The 16,462-nt window shown below is 39.0% G+C and overlaps 1 protein-coding gene across 1 annotated transcript; it reads right to left on the reverse strand.

Annotated features, from left to right (window-relative positions):
* Positions 1–1,657: 1,657 nt before the first annotated feature.
* Positions 1,658–15,450, reverse strand: LOC135681762 (uncharacterized). Its single transcript, XM_089111867.1, has 2 exons — positions 7,592–15,450; positions 1,658–1,790 (listed from the first exon to the last, which is right to left on the reverse strand). Exon 1 carries the CDS (start codon positions 10,557–10,559, stop codon positions 7,947–7,949), a length of 2,613 nt encoding a protein of 870 aa, XP_088967993.1. The 5' UTR covers positions 10,560–15,450; the 3' UTR covers positions 1,658–1,790; positions 7,592–7,946.
* Between the last annotated feature and the right edge of the window lie 1,012 nt (positions 15,451–16,462).

Raw genomic sequence — 16,462 nt, forward strand, 5'->3', positions numbered from 1 at the left:
ACTGATCTTTTCATAATATAGCAATACAGTTTCATAACATAGCAGACTTCACCGATGCTGATAAACAAAATATTATTGAACAGCAATACCCGGTCAAAGGATTTCAGTGCAGTTAAAAGTTAGCATATATGAATTGATACAACAGTTGCCTCATGATCGCCTTAAGCGTGAAACTCTTGAGTAACAACTTAGAGCCGTCCAGTAGCGTAGCCAGGGTGCTAAGATTGGGGGGCAAAGGCGAGTTTAGCGAGGGAAAGTTGGGGGTTCACACCTTTTTGAACGCCAGAAAACGTCTTTTTCAAAGATATGTTTGCTATTGCGGGAGGGGGCGTCCGCCCTCTATTGCCTCCCCCTCGCTACGCCACTGGAGCCGTCCGGTTCTACACACCAAGTAGGGTGTACAGCTCTGCCTATGCAGTATCGAGCACTTTATGACAGACCGGTAAACAGTAATTTTGGTTGGAAACAATCTTTTGGTGGTACAAAACTTAAAAATGGCTTTGAAAAAAGCAAACATTTGAGGAAACTAAAGCTTTCCGTCTGACACTCTTCAGAGTTTAAAACGTCAGAGCATAGATCGAAAACTCTACGCTAGGAAATTTATATACCCAGTTGTGGATCGAAATAGGCCAATCACAAACGCATAAGACTGTTGAGGTTGACCGCTTGCCTATTGAGAATGTTACCAGTGGAGTCCTAAGGTGAAAACGAACTTCGATGTCTACACGATAGCATTTTAGTTATTTGCACAATCCGGGTTTTCCAGTAAAAGCTGCCCGATAGCAGAATCGGAGGTTTTAGTTGTATTTTTAGATCTGCAAGACCGAGGTGGCTGTCCTCTTTGGGGATGAGTTTTGTTTCTAATACTAGATGGATCATGTTGTTTTATTCTATCCTCCAATCTTAGGGTAGCGCGTCCTACGTAGCCAGAATCACACTGGCACGTAAATTCATATATAACAGAGCTCTTTTGTTTGGTAGGAACGCAGTCGTTTTGAATAGGTGGAAGGGCCTATTTTTGATTGGAATGATACTAAAACAAATATCAGTCTCAATTGTGAACAATACAACTTTCTGCTGCAGCTAAAGAACCTACTTGATTTTAGTATGATTGAGCAGGATTATGATAGACAGGTGTGCCAAAAAAGAATCTGAATAATTCATGGTCCTACTACAATTTTGCTGCACATAAATACAGGCGTTAAAATCCTGTATCAGTGGCATTTTATCGAAGCCTCCACTGGCTTTTTGGCGTTCCATGAAAATTTATTGACAAGATCTCGAGGTCTATTAGATGTGGGATGCAAGGGAGCTTGAGGTGACAATCTTTTCATTGTTAAGTACTTAAACGAGTATTTGTGAATTATACAGTATACACATTGTTGGTAAACGTTTTCAATTAATTTCAAGTATCATGATAATCTTGAATTACGTTCAGTGTAAGAAAAGTATTTTCGGCTTCTGTATTGACATGGCTTTCGCTGTTCAATATAGTCATGAACAAATAATGCATTTTGATTACATTTTTATGATTTCAATACCTTTTTGCGTCTGAACTACATTCATTGATGTATTGCATCTGACATAATCATGATTTGTACATAATCATTCTCCAGAAAATAAAAAAATGACAGCAAGAGAAAACAAAATACAAGAATTCAATATGCAAAAATCTTTATAGTACAGAACACGGCTCTTACACAAAGGTAATCGGGCAAACATCGTCCATCACTAAACTCATTTCAACTACATGAACTTTTCCTAATGATTCTGGCAGCTCGTTGTAAAAACTAGGAAAACAAATGAAGCTTGAATAAAGCTCTAATGATGTACTCTTCACGGTGTTACTGACATATGAACTTATATATTCCATTTTGCAAAGAGAATGGTTGTTTAATTGCACCATGAAAACCACGTGTCAAGACTCAAGTGTCAAATTTTGAGTCAATCACTCTTATGAGTAAACCCTGAAAGTGTAAGAAGAGCTAGCGAAAGGGAAAACAATAGATACCCTATCACGTTCCTTACTTGTAACTCCGTTTAACTTTTTACATGGAAACACCTTTTCTTTCATGAAGTTCCTCTAGCTGTTTCTTATCCGAATGATTTTTTAATAGCCTGTTCGTTCTATGTTCGTCTTGGGCGCTAAAGATTTACAATTGGCACAATTAGACAAAATAACTTGCCAAAAAGTTCACTTTAATTTGCGAATTCCTTTGAAAATAACTAATTGGTGAATATTTACTGTAAGAATATCCGGTATGTAACAACGAAAGAACACCCGAATTTGAACTTCAATACTTCATTTCATATTCTCACGCATAACATCATATAACATAACATAACGAACCGGGCGCATGCCCAACATAACATAAATACGAGGCTAATAACGTCACACCTTTCCTCCAACAAAAGAATAAACGGAACAGTAAGATAGTAGAAATAATTGTTTTTAAAGTTTGCTAATCAGAAGTTGTGGCCAGTGAGGTAGTCCGGCCGAATTACTTTCCTGCCACTCCTTGTCGTTACTGGCTGGTAAAAGTTCAATTGCCTGTGATCAAATCTGGTCTCAGCAGGTCTGGCGGCTGCTGTCTTTTCTTCAGTAGCATCAGGTCGTGAGTGAGGTGACTCTTGCGGATCGAATTGCTCCATTTCAGATTGGTGATCTTCATAAGGTCGAGCCACTGCTTCTTGTTCCTTTCTGGGGAAAATGATTGAATCTTCTTCATCTGCAAAGAAAGGCTCTTTGGTTTGACGTAGAAACTTTCGATTTCGTCTGAAGATTCTTCCATCTTCGGTTTTTACATCATAAGGTCTTACACCAACTTGCTCTATGACACATCCTTTGGTCCAGCGGCCTGTTCTGTCGGAATTTCTTGGCTTTATCCGGACTACATCATCTTTCTTTAATGCACTTAGCTCCCTTGTGCCTCTGTTATAATACTTTGATTGTATCTCTTTCCTCTTTCGAAGTTTTTCTTGGACACCAGTGACAACCTTTGGTTTAAGGAGCTTCTTCGATATGGGAAGCAGTGTTTTAGCTCGTCTGCTAAACATACGCTGGGAAGGAGAGCTTTCCATCCCCTCAGACGGCGTGTTTCGCCATTCTAGTAGCACAAGATAGAAGTCATTGCCAGATTCAGTCGCTTTTTTCATTAGCATCTTTGCAGTTTTGACGGCATTTTCTGCTTTGCCATTACTCTGTGCGTACTCTGGCGAGCTTAGCTCGGTGGTAAATTCATATTCCTTGGCAAAATCCTGAAATTCTTTAGAGGAGAAAGGTACGTTATCACTCATGAGCTTATCTGGTATGCCATGAGTAGAGAAGTGTCGCTTGAGCTTCTTCTTAATTTCCCCAGCAGTTTTGTAAAATAGACGATCTATCTCAAAGTAGTTGGAGTAGCAATCCACAGTACAGAGAAAGTCTTTGTTGTTGACTGTGAAAATGTCAGCAGCAATTATTTGCCAGGGGCGGCTTGGGATTTCACGAGGAATAAGGGGCTCTCTGGTCTGGTTGTTTTGGAATGTGTTACAGATTTCACATTTCGAGATGAAGTCGATAAGATCTTTGTTCATGCCAGGCCAGTAAACTGCTTCTCTGGCTCTTCTGAGGCAGCTCTGTATTCCTGTGTGTGTTACATGCAGTTTATCCCGGATCTTTTTGCGCAGTGTTTCTGGAACAACTGCTCTCTGACCCTTGAATATTACGTTATCCTGTGTTGCTAGCTCGTCTCTAATTGAGAAGTATGGATGAATACATCGAGGAAGGGTATCTTTTCTTTCTGGCCACCCATTCAAAATTATTTCTTTCAGTGCTTGTAAAGTGTTGTCACATTTGGTTTCTCGCTGTATTTCCTTCAGCTGTGGCTCAGAGATGGGGAGATAATTTGACATGTGGATAGTTTCGACTTCTTCTTCAGTTGCGGACTTTTGTCTCTCACTTGTCGGCAGGTATGCACGAGAGAGTGTGTCTGCTAGAACAATTTCTTTGCCAGGTTTATAGCAAATTTTAACATCGTATGATTGCAATCTTAGTAGCAACCTTTGCAGTCTCTTTGGAGCAGAGGCGAGTGGTTTGCTGACGATTGAGACAAGTGGTTTGTGATCCGTCCAAAGTGTAATCTCTCTGCCATAGACATAGGTATGGTGATGTTCCACTCCAAATACTTGTGCAAGCAGCTCCTTCTCTATTTGGCTGTAATTTTGCTCTGCAGGGGTGAGGGCTCTGCTTGCATATGACACGGGACGTCCCTCTTGCATGAGCACGAAACCAAGCCCCTTTGATGATGCATCAGCCTGGCCTTCTGTTGCTGCCTTATGGTCAAAATACTTTAGAACTGGTGCCTCACAAATTGCTTTTTGTATGTCAGCAAAAGACTTGTCATGATCTTTTCCCCATACCCATGGTGCATCTTTGTGGGTCAAACTTCTCAGAGGTTCGCATACTTCAGATAGTCTGGGAAGAAACTTGGCCAGGTATTTTACCATGCCAATGAACCTTTGTACACCAGCGACATCTTTCGGCTTTCTCATCTTTGTGATGGCTTCAACTTTTGCGGGGTCTATTTTAAGACCATTCTGTGTTAGGGTATGACCAATGAAGGAAACTTCATCGCATTTGAACTTGAATTTGTCCTTGTTCAGCTTGATATTTTTTTGTTGACAACGTTTCAAAAGTGCCACCATGTTCATGTCATGATTTTTGACAGCTTCTTCGTAAGTTTCTCCTCTACCGGTAACAAGAGCATCGTCAGCGACTGCATACACCCCAGATAGGCCTTCAATGCACTGATCAAATTTGTGTTGAAAATGTTCTGATGCTGGTTTAGTTCCAAATGGCATCCTGAGGTACCTCCAACGCCCCCATGGTGTCTGGAACGTTGTGAGCATGCTTGATTCTTCATCGAGCTCTATTTGAAGGTACCCTTCCTTCAGGTCAATTTTGCTGAATACCTTGACACCCTCTAGCTCTGGTAGCACATCCTCAATAAGCGGTAAAGGATAATGACTTCTTTTCAATGCTTTGTTGAGGTGTTGTGGATCGATGCACACCCTCAGTTTCCCATTTGGTTTTTCTGCAATGACGAGATTTGATACCCAATCTGTTGGACTTGTAACTTTCTGAATGACATGAAGATTTTCCAGCCTTTCCAATTCAGCCTTGAGTTTGGCTTTGAGAGCGATTGGTACTCTGCGAGGCGGCATGACAACAGGGGTTTGTGACTCATCAACATCTAAGTGCAATTTGCCTGGCATGTGACCCAGACCTTCAAAGACATCTCCAAAACGGTTTTCTATATCTGCAATACTGAGTGGAGCCACTGGGGTGGTCGATAAGACTGTTTCCATGACAACCGTTGGTTGTGCCTGTTGATGTGTGCTGTTTGAAGCAATACTGTTAGAGCTAACATGATCTACATTTGCGTTAAAGATATTAGCATAATTAACAGTCAGAAGTCCCATCTTTTGTGCTGCATTTGCTCCTAATAATGGCACATAGTCACCTTTTACAACAACAAATCTGACAGTGTACTCAGTCTGGATCTTTGGGTTTACTACCTTAAGTTTACAAATACCATTTATCGGTAATAAGGCTTGGCTGTACAGGCGCAAAGAGTGATCCGATTTTTCAACTTTTGTGCCTGGAGGAACGAAGTGTTCTGGAAGGACATTACAGGTAGCACCTGAGTCAATTTGAAAACTAATTTGCCTGCCTTTTATAATCATGGAGGCAAAAATTTTGTTCTTAGGAGGGGACTGGGACACAGCATTTATTGCCAGATTATTTTTGGGTGAAATTTCAACAATGAGAATTTCATCATCACTTGAAGTGTTTTCTTCCTTCACTGCATGTATTTTGGCTTTAGAAAATGTATCTCTCATACCTGGTGATTTCTTCAAGCTGCACTTCTCAACAAAATGGTTTCTCTTACCACAACCAGAACAATATCTGCCAAAGGCTGGGCAACTCTCTTTGTTTCTTTTATGGCTACGCCCACAAAATTTGCAGTCGGAAATAAAACCTCTTGTGTCTCCAGTGGTCTTCCTCGGGCTGCTTTGCTTTCCAACATAATGGGCCATGAGGTCTTGATTATCATCTTGGCCAGCAATTATTTTTGCTTGAGCAGTAGTTGTTTCTGTGGCCCTGCATAAGTCAATGCATTTAGATAATGAGAGTTTTGGTTCTTGCAGTAGCTTACGTCGCACAGCATTGTTGTGAATGCCACAAACAATTCGGTCACGTATCAACTCATCATTAAGTGGTCCAAATGCACATGTGGCTGCGAGGGCACGCAAAGAAGCCGCATAAGTTTCAATTGACTCTGTAGGGCCCTGTGTACAGTTATTGAATTTATACCGTTCGTAAATCACATTTGTTTCTCCAATACAGTAAGTATTCCATAATTCGAAGATTCGCTCAATGTTTTGACGTTCACCCTCCTCCTGGTATGGAAGTGAATTGTGTATTCGAAGGGCTTCCGGTCCTATGCAAGTGATGAAAGCAGCCACTCGAAAATTGTCTGGTTTAGACTTCAAATTCGTAACAGTTTCGTACGCATCATAGATTTGCTTCCATTGCTTCCAATTCTCTGCCAAATTCCCTTCTAAACTTAATCGTGGGGGTAATGGCACGTTAGATATGAACGCCGATGTTCCGCTATTTCCTTCAGAGGAAGCACTAGGCCCAGGCACGATTGGATTCGGATCTGTCATCGCGAAACAAGAACCAGCAAAGCAATCATTTACCTCCTAAACATCAAAGATGGGTGTTTCACCTGACACCATGTAAGAATATCCGGTATGTAACAACGAAAGAACACCCGAATTTGAACTTCAATACTTCATTTCATATTCTCACGCATAACATCATATAACATAACATAACGAACCGGGCGCATGCCCAACATAACATAAATACGAGGCTAATAACGTCACATTTACAGCGGTGTAACATCAAATGTTTATCTACGAAATGATAGATTTCGACGTCATCTAACGGCTTCACATACATTAGGTGTAAACACGTGCTATCTGTATAACAATGAGTGAGGTCTACATTGCGTATTTTACATTTCATTGAGCTCTGCTGCATTTACATTGAATTGAAAAATTCCATGCTTCCGGGTTTTACACTACGCAATAGTGGTGCAATTTCATATTCATTTTCAAAATCAGCGTATTCAGTTTAACTGATAACGATTCAATCTCATTTAGGCTTATATGCGCTTTAAATAGAAACGGAATGAAACCTGGACCGATAAATCCGGAATTCTTGCGGAGCATGCACATTTAAAATCCAAATGGGCAATTGACGGCGGGCAGGATGAGGCATTTCAGAAAAATGCTTTTGTCCTTACAAAGGAATCATTGCGCTTTATTCGTGTTTTTCTTTGACTCCTGGTACTTCAAGAATATTCGGCCGTTGATAGCTCAAAAAACACTGCAGCAAAATTCGTGACAATAATTTTCCTTGTGCTTTATGAAACTCTACTAAAGCTTTAAAAGAAAGTCAAAGTACATCTTTATATGATTACAGAGAATAAACTGTTTTGCGGTGTCAACAGTTTATCAACAGATTAGTAATACCTACCATTTATTCGTGAAGAAATCAAGAGATCGGCATTTCCCACCAAATTTCAGAACTCTGAAAAGTACCAAATTTACGCTCTTAATATCAGCACATTGTCAATACAGCTACAAACAACTTTTCTTGACGATTGGGTTTTGACAAATCAATAATAATTAAGTCTGAAAAGAAATTTCTATAATTCTGTGCTCTTAATGTTCAGCTTTCATAATAGTTGGAAATATAATCAATTCTTAGTGTGCATACCTAAAATCTATAATATTCAATAACGGGCTTAGAGCCAAAATCTTTGTGAAATGCTGTATTTAGAATACTTCATAAATAAAAGTATCTTGAGGAAGCAATGCCATAATGTTTTCTAGCCACAGCAATGCCACTTATGCATCAGACCATTCGCAATTGAAGAGCCAACAGGTGACGGCTTCAGAAAGCTATCACTAATAGACACAACACGCTTCCACTCTTCGTCACTCAAAAAGCAACTGTTTCGAAATCGTTCCCCAAACACTTTCAATTTTTTTCCCTGCTGTGTTTCACCATAAATTTCCATTTTATTTGCATCATAGTATAGGACACCAGATAACGCTACACTGAGACGAATCCAGCTCTTCGATGTAGCATTGCCGAAGAAACATTGCCCAAGGCCAGTTTTATCGAAAGACTGACCAGCTCCACAGATGATCAAAGTCAATCCATTATCGCTTACGATTCTTGTAGAAACATTCCTGGAGACGACTTTGGTATTGTTTCTTTCAGAAAACCGAAATTGATAAATTTTGTTGCGCACTAGTTGTACCAATGCTGCACCAGTTTGGTTTGATTTGGTGCAGCTGCGTCGTTGGCAATAGGCCGCATCGTTGACGATGAATTCCCCTCTCAATTCTTTGTTCGTCTTCCAGTATGGATTACTGGATACACTCATTACGAACTCCAGCGTGCGGTTATCGTCAAGCAATAGCTCTGGGATGTAAACTTGATGGTTTGATGGCGACGGCATTGACAGTACGTCTCCGTGTATCTTTCGCATTCCATCCACTTTAACAAGAGTCATGTAAGGGGGCAAAAACAGTCGTATTCTAACATTGTATGCCCTCTGCAACGACAGTGTATAACTGTGCTTAAGCTTAACAATGTAGCTGATATTCTCACCAACAAAAATGTGTCTCCCGTCAGGGAAGTTCTCGGTCAGTTCCAACTTCGCCATCTCATTCCCTACCATCTTAACACTTACATCTCGCTTAATTATGCGCACAAACTCGTCTGCATAGTTGACAGTCACCGTCATGGTAGTGTTCTGTAGATCAGTGCCCTGGTGATCTTTATGATCATATACACGTGTAACTAACAAGAATGAAATATCTGACAGTAGGTAGTTTTTCACCTGATAATCCATGGAGTGCCAACGCGTGGAGAAGACCGATGAGGATAACATTTTCGTATCACTGAGAAATGTGCCACCACATTTCTTCCATTTTTGCGAAAACTTCTCTATGTAAATATATGATTCATTATTAACTGTTGGGAAACCAACTGTTATTTTCAATTGTCTTTTTGTTGAAGTGTAAAAGACCCGCAGTTTTAATTTGTATGTCATGATCCTCCCAGAAGTTCCATACCCAGCGTGATCTTCATTTGTTAAAAACACTTGCATACCACCAAAGCAAGGTGGAGATGCTCTTAGGTCATCGAAAAGTGTATGTCCAAAAGGACCTGTACCAAAATCATAAACCTTGATAGATGCACATTTTCCTTTGTAGGTAGATACATCCCAGTAATACCTGCCAGATCGAGTCGCTCCAGCGGGCCCGTTTTTGTCTTGACTTCCTCCAGAACTACGCAACTTTTCCTCGCCATTTATGACTAGTGCAACGTAGTTGTATGGGTATGAACCACCACCTATGACAAAATGAAGTTTGTCTGTTGTAATCTGAAATGATGGAGAAGTTAATGTCCCCGTAACATGGTTACCTTGTGAGGCTTCGCTTGCACTTTCAGCCACTTTGTAAGTTTTTCGAGACGAGAACGTATCAATAAGTCGATCCCCTACCTTCCCTGATGCCCTGCCATAATAAGTTTCTTGGCTGACAACTGGTTGGGTCAAGAAAGAGGAACCCGTCATGTTCCACTTTTCCAGACTGTTTTCTTCGAAGTCGAAAATAGGGCATCCAGTAAAAACACGAATATGATTGTCAACGGCAAGGCCAAACTGAATATTATTTGTTGCTGAAATTGCCTTAAACTTGGTTCCATCATATCCACGTCTATCCCAGGCAACTTTGGTCAAATCTGAATCAAAAACATTGATAGCCTGCCATACACTGCCTTTAGTGTCCACTCTCCACAGGGTTTTCTCTTCTTTAGCCGATACATCCAAGGTGTCAATGTTTAGAAGAGACCAACCAGGGGGCAAAGCTGGGGAAAGACCACTAGATAGCTTACGAGTTGAGAATAATTGACTAACACCTGCTACACACACGCAAAGCGTCTTACAACAAGAGACTTTGACAATGTTCGCACCAGAGGTCAATGCCCATGAAGTACCAGTGTTTGCACTCTCAAATCCTGTCCTTATATAAAGATTGCCTGCTTCACTGTAATGAAATGATAGGCCGTGTCTCCCTGTTGCAGCACCGATTCCTGTCCCAGAGATTCCCAACGTTCCAGTTCCAACCAAATTTGTGCCACTTGTTCCACTGCGATAAGCAATTGTTTTTTCCGTTTTAATCATCCAAACTTCAAAGTCGTCATTTACAGCAGCGTCAAGGACGGAGCTATCAACAAGTTCAAACCCCTGGTCCGACTGCAAAATTCGCAATTCATTGGAAGTTGTGACTGCATACAGCGCTTTCTGGTTCAGATCAATCTTACTGAAACCAGTCCCTGTGTTTAAAAGAGCCCATCGGTCAAGATCGCATCGTACTGATTGCATCTGAAGTAACACCAACAAAACTGGCACTTGATAGCGCTGCATGATGGTTGTAACGAAGTTGAAAGCCGTTAGTCAGATTAGAATCTAAGGTATTTTTCAGGCACTGGGTCCTTTCACAACCTCATATGATCATCGATGAGTGGCGGGACCTAACTACCGACTTTAAAAACAGCATTCTTGTGAGATGTCTACATATCTATAACACAGCGAACATGAATTGCAGGTCTGGCTTAGAAATTCGTAAATTTTTTAAAAGCTGTCATGTCAAAACTGTCATTCAGAGTCAATATGACTATCAAATCATTTGAATAGCCATATGGAAGACGCCTTAGACACCAACAAAATATGACATTTTCTGAACATATCAACTGCATCAAGACTACGGGAATATTTTTATGCATTATTCGAATTAAAGGTGGATTGTCAGTTAACTCATAGTTCTACAACCTGCAGCAATATCCAACTGAGCAAGCTTATTTCATTTATTTATTTATTTATCTATTTTTTTATTTTAAAATTATTTACCCAGGGTACAAATTCAGTCTAAATACTGTTTTACAATTGGCCCTGCAAAAACTACTTACAAAATTAAAAAGTTATATACTATAAATTTACAATAAAAAGAGCGGAATATGGCTAAATCAAAGATGTATAAATTTACAACAATACACCTCAATAAATATATGTATATAAAAAGGATAATTTTTCCTTGAGTTTGGACCTGAAGGCATTATTTGAGGGAGCCATTTTTGTGTCCAAATCGAGACTGTTCCAGAGACTGGCCCCACGATACGCGAAGGATTTCTGGCCATTGCCAGTTCTCAACATGGGTATTGCAAGGTCTGTTTTAGAGTTTCTTAACTCACTTGGATGTACCCCGGATAATCTCACGAATGGGTCACTGAGATATTTAGGTGCAAGAGAGTTAAGAGATTTGTAAACCATAGAACCTGTTTCTTTATTTATCAGCTTCTGTACAGATGGCCGGCCAACCAAGTCTCTGGAGCAAAGGAGCTGCAGATGCATCAAAAAAACTATTTGTTACTTTTCTAGCGGCTTTTTATTCTGTAATTTTTGAAGCATGTTGTTTTGAAGCAAGAGACTTAATTTGCTTACGTCCGCACTTCTCACTGGGCCTATCGGGCCCGGACCGATTATAGGTTAGGTTTGTGGTTTCACGACTTGAATCAATTTTTACGTACGGCCTGCGGATTTTGCAATGGGTTTTCTGTGGATTGCAGATTCAGCACAATTTGCGTCTTGCGTCTTTTGGTGTAAATAGGTAACGGGTTACGGCTTTTAGGATGTTGTTGTGTTTCCAAGAATATATGAAATCAATAGATATTGGCTAAGGTTTCTGTGGTTTGGACCAACGCAGCTGTGGTTTGGACCAAAGTTGTTCTGTGAAACAGAGTGAGAACCATTCTAACTAGCCATACAGTTACTTCTAGCAATGTTTCCCTTATCTTAGAAGCGAATCATTGGTTTTTAGGCCTTTTTTGCAGATTGCAGCTTTTGGTTGATTGCCGCGCGGTTATCGGCTTTTGGAACCCCTATATTAGAACTCGAACCCGTGATCTCGCTCACATTTTCTCTCAGTATAAATTGCACATTTGTATCGACCGGATAACACTATTTAATCAACCGGATAACATTATTTAATCAAGCGGATGACATAATAGATACTTTAAAGCCTTACTGTCGTTATCAGGCGCGGATCCAGCCTAAATTTTAACCTATGCAATGCAAAGGTTGTCAGAAAGAGAAGCCACGCCCTTTTGTGTTGGAAACGCCCAAACTTCTCTCAATAAAATTTGTATCTCTGATATTGAATAGGGGATTCAAGAAAGGAATTCTAAGGAAACGACTCGCAAAGAGAAGACTTAATTTATCTGCAATTCGAAGGGAAAAGGTATTGAGAAAACCTTCGGTTGATTTCGGTTGATTATGCAAAAACTTTCTTCCATTTAGAATTATTTGTAGTGTTACTCTGTGAACCAAACTTAAGAAATAGGATATATCTTCTAAACTATAATTAATCTCTTTATGAGACAGCTATAGAATCTACTATACATACAAGGAACTACTCAATCATTGATATTCTAAATTATAATATACAAATTGTCATAAAAAACTGTTTACATGCTTTTTATGAGGAACAAGTTTTTCAGGGACCAACGTAAAAAAGGCCAAATACCACTAAGAAACCCAAAAGAGACAAAAGGATACCACTAAAGACAAAATCCTTCAGGATCTTTTTGCCTTCCTCGTGTTTTCTTGCCACAACTTACAGCAAAATTCCAAATTTAGATGTTATCTCGCCTCTTTGCTATTTTCAGGGCACTAAAGGGACAGTTTAAAGTAAGAAGCTATTGAGGAACTTTTGATACTACAATGTAATTGAAAAAAATAGGCCTTCAACTATGTTCTTTATAAAAAGCATTTCTATATACCAAAGGCAGTTTAACAGCACTTGTAATGTCACTCTATAAATATGGACAGCTATTTAATTTGTTTGAAGTTCAAAGAAAGGGAATTTTCTCTACCAAGTGTACGAAACTAAGCTGAAATCTTACGGATGGCTCAACAAACTGTCTAAAGAAAATCTACCATATAAGCAAGCGCAATCTGCACAAAAATTATTTTGTCATTGTGTTCAGTAGCTTCCTTCTGAGAGTCTCTTGCCCATATTAAACATTAACATACCAAATGGTAATGCAGAAGACCAAACCAGATTACTGCTCTGGGAGAAAACGTTATGTATCGTATTTGAGTGTAGATGAAATAACACAAAGATATTTTAACGCAAGTTGATTTTATGTACATAAATTTGTCTTTGAATACTCACTGCATGTAATGTAAAGAGTGCCATGTGGTATACGGGCTATAATCTGGAATAAAACTGCCTCGATGGTGATTGTGAGAAGTTGAATCAATCACTCAAAATGACGATTGAATAAAATTTAATCAAGAAATAATTTTTTATGGAAGGTTTATATGAGCCTGAGATATCCCACTCAATAGGATAGCACACTCAGATGAGATTCGGCCCATAAAGTGGTGTGCATGGGACACTGTCACCTAGGTAGAGTCCCACTGCTGAGCCCATGGGATAAGATATTCTGGAATCAAAACGATTCGGTGATCAGCTCGGCAATATGGAATGATAAGAAATAAACTTCCCTTGCTTAGATGAGTAAAACAAAAAGTTTTGGAATTCAAGGCTAGCCCAAAAAAGTGGGATGAAGTCTCAACACACAAATGAAGCCTTGAATCAACCCACCTGAGTCACAGAATCGTTACTCTGTGCTTAAGTAGGATATTTCACTTTACATGAGCAGGCCCTTTGTGTGATTCACATGAGTTGTCTCCTCCTTATTTTCATCAAGTCCCAACAAACGAGCACCCCCACTTCATGTACTCATTTTTCGTACACAAAAATTGTCTTAAGGGTTCTCAAATCTTTCACAATTGTCTTGAAAGTATCTTATCTCCTGTAGTAACTTTTTCAGACGAGGGAAAACTGCACATAAATGACATTGAAATTAGGAAATTAGCAACATTCGCAGAAACCTAAACTCCACGTTTGTTTTTGACGTAACCTGTTATGTTTGTGTGCAGGAAATTAAATCGTTTTAGCGACAAGCGACATCGTTCGCAGGTGGCACTCCTGACCCAACATATACTATCATATCGCATAAAATAATATCATATCGTCAATAATTCTAGACAATTTAGATGCTGCTACAAATCCAAGAAAGACTTCCAGACACTAAATGCAATCAGGACTAGCGCCACCGGGGACTTGCATTATCCTGCATACTGGTTCAAAAAGTGCCTCGTTCTCGCTCTACAGTATTTCTTTCTTTGAGGCTACGTATCGATTATACCGTTCTAGTGCAGTTTTATTTCTAACTTGCTGGGAAGAAGAACAAGATAATGTTTTTAATGAGTCGGGCAACCTCCTTCCCTGGGAACCAGAGCCAGTTTAGCCCAGAGCCTAGTATGTGTTATGTTCTTGATTATAGGTAATTTAATAAAACAATGAAAGAAGCACGTGATATATATTACAGTATAAATGCAACCAGGGTGGCCAGATTGGCCCTTTTTACGCCAAATTTTTCCAACTTTGGCCTTTTTCATAATTAAATTGCCTGGAAAATTTATTTTTGACCTACTACTTAAATCTGGCTTTTTGGCCTTTTCAGCAGAAATTCTAAATTCAGAGAGTAATAGCAACATTTATGTGCTACAAAGTGTTACCCAAATTTCAAATATATACACCTATAGGACACAAAATAGATTCTAACTATCAGGAAAAAGGGTTTTTAAACAAGAAGTTTCTTCTTTGAATTAAGAGGTTATATAAAAGACGCATGCGGAGAAATATAAACAGCGACTGCGCAATGCATTTTTGAGATTTTTTTCTAATTTGGCCTTTTTAAGAGCAGTTTGTTCTGAGTTGCCTACCCGTCGGGCCTTCTTTTGTAAATCTTATCTGGCAATCCTGAATGCAACCTTGGCTAGTAGGAATACAGTATATTCCAATACAATGTGTTCATACTAACTAAGGTTAAATGGCAAAAAGAAAAACAAATTTCAGCCGGAAGACTGCGACGCGCAATGTTTTAAAAATCGCATTTCATGAAATATACGCGTACTTCAAATTCCTTTTTCTCATTTTCTTATTAGGCAGCACTCCCGAATAATGAATATCAGCACTCGATAAAGCCTTTTCTATATTTGTCATTTAATTCTAGATGAGTTCCTGTATCTAGCCAACATGGCATAGTCAAATTAATTTGTTTCCGTCCCGTTAAAACCTGACTTACTCGTATGCTGTATGTTTTCCACTTAAATGTTGATAATCTTTTGGTGGTACAAAACTTGAAAATGGCTTTGAAAAAAGCAAACATTTAGTAAACTAAAGCTTTTCGTCTGACACTCTTCAGAGTTTAAAACTGACACTCTGTAGAGTGTCAAACTCTGAAGAGTGTCAAACTCTGAAGAGTGTCAGACGAAAAGTTTTAGTTTACTAAATGTTTGCTTTTTTCAAAGCCATTTTAAATGTCGATCTTTACGACCCCGGATTTTTCTTTTTGGGATAAAGTCGTTGTGGCGTTTTTACTGAAGTTGCTATACATTTCCCAACAAATGCTTCAAAAATCAAATTTCTACTTCATACACTTTACATGGAAAAAGTTTGTAGAGTTATTAAACATTTACTCTTTCTAAACATGAGTTTTAATATTCGCTCAACGGAATACCAATAAGGTCAACTATTGAAGCGAGTTGGTAGCACATCAAATCAGAAAATTACAAAGAATGCAAATTAATGGTATACAATAGAATTCGTTAGTAAATAACTTACGAAACTAGCAGATGCACATTGCATATTCTTGGTAAATTAGGAAAGTTCTATTGATATAACCATCAGCTGTATTAACAAAAGCATGCAATTAGAAAAAGCTTTCCTTCTCTCTACAAATATTTGCTGAAGAAAAAGCCAGAGTAAACCAGCTACTACGACGGGTAGCCGCTCCTCCAGTACTTTAGAATATACGTGAACCAAATATATTTGATTATTTTGCGAAAGTTTGCTAGGGTATTTTCAAGCGTTTAGACTAACTTGTCAGTTATTATAACAGGTTCATAAAACCGAGAAAAAAGTTTTAACCACACTAAAAGTTATACTTTGTTTACAGTTTAAGTTTTGGAAGCGATATTTAGCGTCAGTACAATAGGAAAAGTATGAAGAAAAGTAAAATATACAAAAAATTTCAAACATGATTTCAAGAGAATTCATGATTTCTTGATTTCGCACGTATGCAGCTTTTTGGTGTGAAATGCCAGAAACCAATGGTATAGAGATTGGTTGGAATTAGAGCTGGTGGTAAAAGTAATCAAATTCAAAATTACATTATTGCCAATGACTGAAAAAAGGT

This window comes from Rhopilema esculentum, chromosome 12 (assembly GCF_057945365.1).
Source record: "Rhopilema esculentum isolate cy_ngs chromosome 12, ASM5794536v1, whole genome shotgun sequence".
NCBI lineage: Eukaryota > Metazoa > Cnidaria > Scyphozoa > Rhizostomeae > Rhizostomatidae > Rhopilema > Rhopilema esculentum.

Coding starts and splice junctions, on each gene's coding strand:
- LOC135681762 (XM_089111867.1), bottom strand. CDS start 10,559: ATGCAGCGCTATCAAGTGCCAGTTTTGTTGGTGTTACTTCAGATGCAA.